Consider the following 6,000-nt stretch of genomic DNA (forward strand, 5'->3'; position numbering starts at 1 on the left):
CTACTGTCCCCTGAACACATCCCCTCATAAGCAGAAGACCCCGATGCTGATTAAAGGCCTTCTCCAAAGTACAGAAAAAACCTCTAAAACAGACACAGTGTCAAATATCATCTTTCCCTAGCCACAGGTCGGCCTGCTTAACTTCAGCCTCTCCTCCCTCCTCCGATCTACAAAGGAAATGACCAAAAGTTCAACTTGGCCTTGCCTTGGCTGGAGGGAGACGGCACGGAGTCTGGGAGAGCCCAGCACCGTGGGGTACGTGCCCTTCCTCCCTACTCACGTGGGGTATCCTCGCACACCCTGGGCAGAGCACACCTCCGAGTCGGCCGTGCAGTCCACCTTCGCCACGTACACCTTGGCGTCCTCCATGCTGTTGTACTTGTCCCCCAGGTCATTCCAAGTCGGCTGCAGCCGCTGGCAGTGTCCACACCTGGAACAGGGTGAGAGGAGGAGTCGGACAGAGCGCCAGGTCAGGGGTGTCGGGCCCACCACCTCAGCCCTTTCCACTGGGCAATGGGCCCTCTGTCCTTTCTGTACCTGCAACAGACGGACAGCTCACAACTACTCCAGGACCCAACTCCCCTCAGGACAGTGTCACATCATTCCAGGCCCTAAATCAAAACTGAGCAAGGCACGTGCCCAGATCTCCCTATCTGACCTCCATGGCAGAACCAACCCACCTTCTTCCCTTGCAGTCGAAGCACTTGCCGTTTTTCAAAAGGGTCACAGCGTGGCTTGCCCCTGGGGCCTGGTACAGTCTCTCCCTCCCTGATGCTTCCTCCCTCACCTCCACCTGGCCAACTCCTATTTGCTCTTCAGGTTTAGCTTGACAGTCACTTTCTCCAAGAAGCCTACCCTGCCTCCCAGGCTGCTCGCTATCCATTCTGTGGTCTCCTGGAAATCTCCTCTCTCCCAGTACAGCAGCAGCTTAGCACTTCTTCTTAGAATTGCTCCTTTATTAGTCAGGTCTCCCTATTACACAGCCAAATATGCACAAATCAAGGCTACCTCAAAATCAAATCAATTCTGCATTTTCCTCTAATGAAAAGCTAGTAAATATATATATATATTTTTTTTAAAGGAGCTTGTGACCACTCCATTTTCTAGCATGGATAAAATCAAACATCTATTTGTAATACTCATTGTGTGAATTTAGTTATATACAAATATTTTAAAATTGCCTATCATTTAAAATAATCTGTTAGCTGGGATTATGGCTTCCCGCCACTCTTCACATTCCATGACAGCATCCGTATCTTCCGGTCACTAGATCCGCTCGGAGTCACACAGCTGATGGTCATCTTGTATTCTCAGCTGCCTGCAGAGTCACACTTGAATTCTGAATGAGACCACACTGGAAACTTTATCCCAAGCTTCAAGTACAATCACACAGCATTATGGCACGTGGGTATTTTTTAATTTATCCAGTAAGTACCGTGTTCCTGTCTACAATGTAACCACTCACTATATTGCTTTTTAAAGTGATCTTAAAAACACAACAAAAATTGCTCATGAGAACACCCAGCCCTTTCAATTGTGAGTTCTTCCTCAAAATAATTTCTCAGTAAACTCTGTTAAGCCTCTTGGTCTGTTCTGACAGATGACCCCAACAATAAGCATTTAAAGGGACAAATGAAGAAAAGGTGTCTTCCCTGAGCAGCCCTTTCTTGGCCAGCTAAGAGAATCCCTGCTTCATAAGAGCTTCAAATATGGCATCATTCCTTCCTTCCAAGAAGACCTTTGTGCGGGAAAACCTTGTGTTTAAGTATCTGTGGCCCAAGTTCCGAGAAAGCAAGCACTGATAGCATTCCCAGAACACACCACAAAGCACCTGACAGTTTCTTAGCTAAATGAATAATAAAAGGAATGGAAAGAAACACAGTGGAACTGTACTTGGGATTCAGTTTCTGGGGATCCAATGAGGGTTTCGCATGTTCCTTTTTATGGCAAGAGCATCTTATCACACCGAGCGTGATGCTGTCTGAAGACACAGATCTGACATCCAGTTCATTTGGTACTTAATCTAAAAAGCCATGAAGAAAAACTGGCTGTGAGGACTTAGTGAGGGACTGTGGGGTGGTCTCCAGCAAGGCACCCCTAAAGGGTTTTCAATGGCAGTTCCGACTCCAGGATAATTTGGTCAGACATGCATCCTTGACAAGTTTTCTTGTGAAAAAACACAAGACATTAAACACAAACATTAAGAACAAGTTTAAAGAGTAAGTTCACTGGGCCAGGCACAGTGGCATATAACTGTAATCCCAGCAACTGGGGAGGCTAAGGCAGGAGGATTGCAAGTTGGAGACAGCCCTGGCAACTTGGCAAGATCCTGTCTCAAAATAAAAATTTTTAAAAATGTCTAGGAATGTAGCTTAATTATAGAGCACTTGCCTCGCACACACAAATCCCTGGGTTCACAACAGGAGAATAAGTTCACTGGGCACTAAATCAAAACAGACCATCCTGAGCCACCACCAGGCTAGCCGGGCATGCTCCTCCCACTCCAGCTACTGATTAAGCCACAGGAACCATCTAGCCGGAACTTCTGGTTTGAGGCCCTGTGGCTATATGCCCCACCTCTGAAACAGCCAGCTGCATTCAGAGGGTAGCCTGTGGTCAAGTAATAGAGCAAAGCCACCTGATCCTAATCTTGAACTCAATGTCATCAGGTTCACTGTGACCCACACACTGGCCATAGAGAAGCTGTGACCTGATATTGGCACAAAATCTACAGCAGTTGACCAACCCTATAGCTGCCAAGTACAGGGCAAAAGAATACAGATCCATGTTTTTTTACATCGTATCCTTGCCCCAAAATCACACATAAGCTTCCAACATTTCCCAGCCTCTGAAATGGGAAATAAATGTGTGGGGGGTGGGGAACAGTGTATTCTATTTGAGCTCCAAGTTACTCCTAAAAGCCTAACTTTTGAAGGCTATCACAGAAACCCACACATTCCTCTATAAACAGTTGTAACAGACTAGTAAGATGAACAAATAAAAATGTACATTGTTCCTTCTTCCAAGAACATCCATCTAGATGTCCAAAACCTACACACAATGAAAACTGAATTAGCTATTACCCAGACTGTACAGGCTTCCTTCTCAGCCCAGGACTAGCTGGTGCTCATTGCAGAGATTTGAAAATTAAAACTACATTAGCACTACAGGAGACTCAACTATGTCTATGTGTCAATTTTTCTTTAAAAGTAAATAAAGAAGGGCTGGGGTTGTAGCTCAGTGGTAGAGTGCTTGCCTAGCATGTGTGAGGCCCTGCGTTCAATCTCGAGCACAATGTAAAACTAAATAAACAAACTAAAGGTATTGTGTCCATCTACAACTAAAAGTATTTAAAAATAAAATAAATAGAAAAAACCAGATTTATTCCACTGAAATCGGCTCCAACTAAGCACAGTAGAGTATTTAATTGGAATTGTTACTGGGAGACTACTACTGCACAAAGTAACTATGAACATCAACTGAGGTTTCATGCTATAATGTATTTTCCATACCATTAATAGTTGTAAAAATTAAAGAGTTTTTCAATACATTGAAATACAATGTATCTCATATATACATTGTTAATAGTGCTTATGAGCCAGACTAAACCAAAACAGTTGATTTAACACCAAAGGAGCTGAAATATAACCATAGCACTACTGTGAAGTTAAAAGAAAAAAGTTTTTTCCAACTTCAAAAAGGCCTCATTTCTGAATAAGCCATTTTTAGGCATCTTACTCATCCTACATCCCTTTTCCTAATAAGCCTCTCTGAGCTCTGGGAAACAATGTAAATTCTGCACACAGCCGGAGCACATCTCAAACTGCCTTGTGCACCAAGATTGGGGGCTTTCCGCCCTGGCCCATGGGAACTTCCTTCCTGGGGTAATCTCCAGCCAGGCCCCCAAGGAGAGCACTGGGTGTGCTTGTGTGCAAAATAATTCCCGGGGTAAGGGTCAAGCAGGAGGTGTAACTTCAACCAGCAACTTTCCCACCTCACACTTTCCAAATGACCTGGCCCCCAAAACAGGGAGAGGAGGAAGTGACAGCCTTGGGTTTGTGGGCCAGCAAGAGCAGGGCTCACATCCACTCCAAGCTGCAGCGGGACACTCAGAATTTGCAAGACTGTCCCTTACTAGCGTGGTACAGAAGTCCCCGTCTGCCGTCCCCGTCTACCCCTTCGTACCCACAAAACGTATGATGAGTTTTTATTTTCCAGTTAAACTCTCACGAAGGTGATTAGCCAGACGTCTACTTGGCCAGCTTGGCCCGCAGACAGGCTCCTCCCGGCGAGTGCACGTGTCCCCCGTGTGCCAGCCAACCCGCAGCCCGCTGCGTCCGGCAGACACAGGAAGTTTGGGGCGCTGGGCAGGGGACCGGCAGGGTGATGTCTGGGCTCCGGCAACCCTGACCAAAGGGACCCCAATCTTGCTCTTCAGTCCGGGGACGGGAGGGGGAAGGTTCGAGAGCAAGGGGCTGGAGAGGGGCGGCCTCTTCCAGGCTCCCCGGGTCGGGAGCCGCCTCCTCCTTCGGCACCGCCCCTGCTGCCGAGCGCCACGTCAGCTGCGAGCGTCCGAGTCGTGGCGCCCACGCCCCCTGGCCCAGGGCCCCTCGCAGGCGCCCCACGCCTCCTGCCCCGAGCCCGTAGTGCCCACCCCGGGGCTGCGAACCCCAGCTACCCACATCCCGGCCCCGACCCCAGCCGGGGTCCCCGCACCCCAGCTCGGAGCCCGCGGCGCCTACGCGCTCCACGCCTCCTGCCCGGCCCTTGGAGCCGCTCCCGGCGCGCGGAGTGCGGGGCTGGAGCCCGGAGGAGGGCGACGCGGTCAGTTACCAGGGCGCGAAGAACATGACGAAGTGCGCGGCGCTCTGGATCCCGTGCGTGAACATGTCGGCCGTGTACAGGTGCTTGGCGTGCGGGTCCTGCCCGTCCCCGCCGTCGGCCGCGGGGGGCCTGTCCGCCGCCGGCTCCTGGGCCCGGGCGCCCCAGCGCCCGCCGCCGCCATGGCCGAGCAGCAGCAGCAGCAGCGCGGCGAGGCCGGGCAGCCGGGCCAGCGGCGGGAGGAGGCGTCCTGGGCGCGGGGGCATCGCGGCGGGGCTGGGCGCGCTCTCGCCGCGGCGGCCTGTCCCCTCACCCGCGCCCGCCTCCAGCCGCCCGCCCCGCCCCGGACACGCCCCGGACACGCCCCGGACACGCCGCGCCCCCTCCTCGCCCCGCCCCGTCCCGCCCGCGCGCGCCGCTGCCCGGCCCAGGTCTGGGTAGGCGCGCGGGGAGCGCGAGGCTGGGAGCCGAGACTGGGGCGCTGGGGCCGGGAGAGCCTTCCGAGCGCGGCCTCCCGCACTTCCTCGGAAAGTTCCGGTCCATCCCGCGAGGCTCCTGCCCCTCCCCAAACCCGGGCCCCTCACGAGCCTTCCCGCTCTACCCACAGCGAAGATCAACTCCGATGATGGAAGGAGGAGGCCGGGCAGGGGAGCCCTGGAGGGCAGAGTCAGCCTCCACGGTGTTAGGCACACAAAGACCCCGGGGATTTCAGGCCAAAGGAAGAAAAGAGCTGCTGTCAGCAGAACGTAGGGAATTGGGCAAAAGTGGGTGGGGTTTGCACCTGTATGAGTCAGATTCTTGGCCAGACCTGAACTGTGATTTTGGACCTGGGCTCAGACAGAAGTGTGATGAAACCACATCCCAAGTGAGCCCCTGGCCTGTTATCCCTGTACTGCCTTAACTCTAGGGTGAAATGGAGAAGAGGCCAAAGAGGCCTCTGGTCAAGAACAATTCCTCCTGGGAGCATTGGTTGTTGTCCTAGTGTGCCCTAAATCACCCTGGTTACAAAAATGAATGACAACAGCCGTGTTCTAGGTGGACTGGCTTTGTGGATGGCTGAGCGGTATCTTCTGGGCAGTATCTTACTGTGGTATCTTACTACGCCCACATGTACAGTGCTACAGTGGGCTCACTGCACTTTAGGACTGATGGTAATCAAAGATTCCAGCCCTGCCCTGA

At 52.0% G+C, this 6,000-nt stretch overlaps 1 protein-coding gene across 3 annotated transcripts in view; it reads right to left on the reverse strand.

The window, feature by feature from the left end:
- Positions 1 to 5,444, reverse strand: part of Txndc5 (thioredoxin domain containing 5) — a 32,119-nt gene extending 26,675 nt beyond the window's left edge. For 2 of the 3 annotated variants that reach the window (XM_058582388.1, XM_046453608.2), the window contains exons 1-2: positions 4,834 to 5,122; positions 281 to 430 (exon numbers count right to left, since the gene is read on the reverse strand). In XM_058582388.1, coding sequence (XP_058438371.1) covers positions 281 to 430; positions 4,834 to 5,087 — 404 coding nt within the window. In that variant the 5' untranslated portion in view covers positions 5,088 to 5,122. Of the gene's footprint in view, positions 1 to 280; positions 431 to 4,833; positions 5,123 to 5,426 lie in introns of those variants that run through there. The other variant, XM_046453609.2, reaches the window with a different exon arrangement.
- Positions 5,445 to 6,000: the final 556 nt, after the last annotated feature.

Source organism: Marmota monax, unplaced genomic scaffold (assembly GCF_021218885.2).
Source record: "Marmota monax isolate L192 unplaced genomic scaffold, Marmota_monax_Labrador192_F-V1.1 WCK01_AAM20220418_F8-fsc00029, whole genome shotgun sequence".
In the NCBI taxonomy this organism is placed as follows: domain Eukaryota; kingdom Metazoa; phylum Chordata; class Mammalia; order Rodentia; family Sciuridae; genus Marmota; species Marmota monax.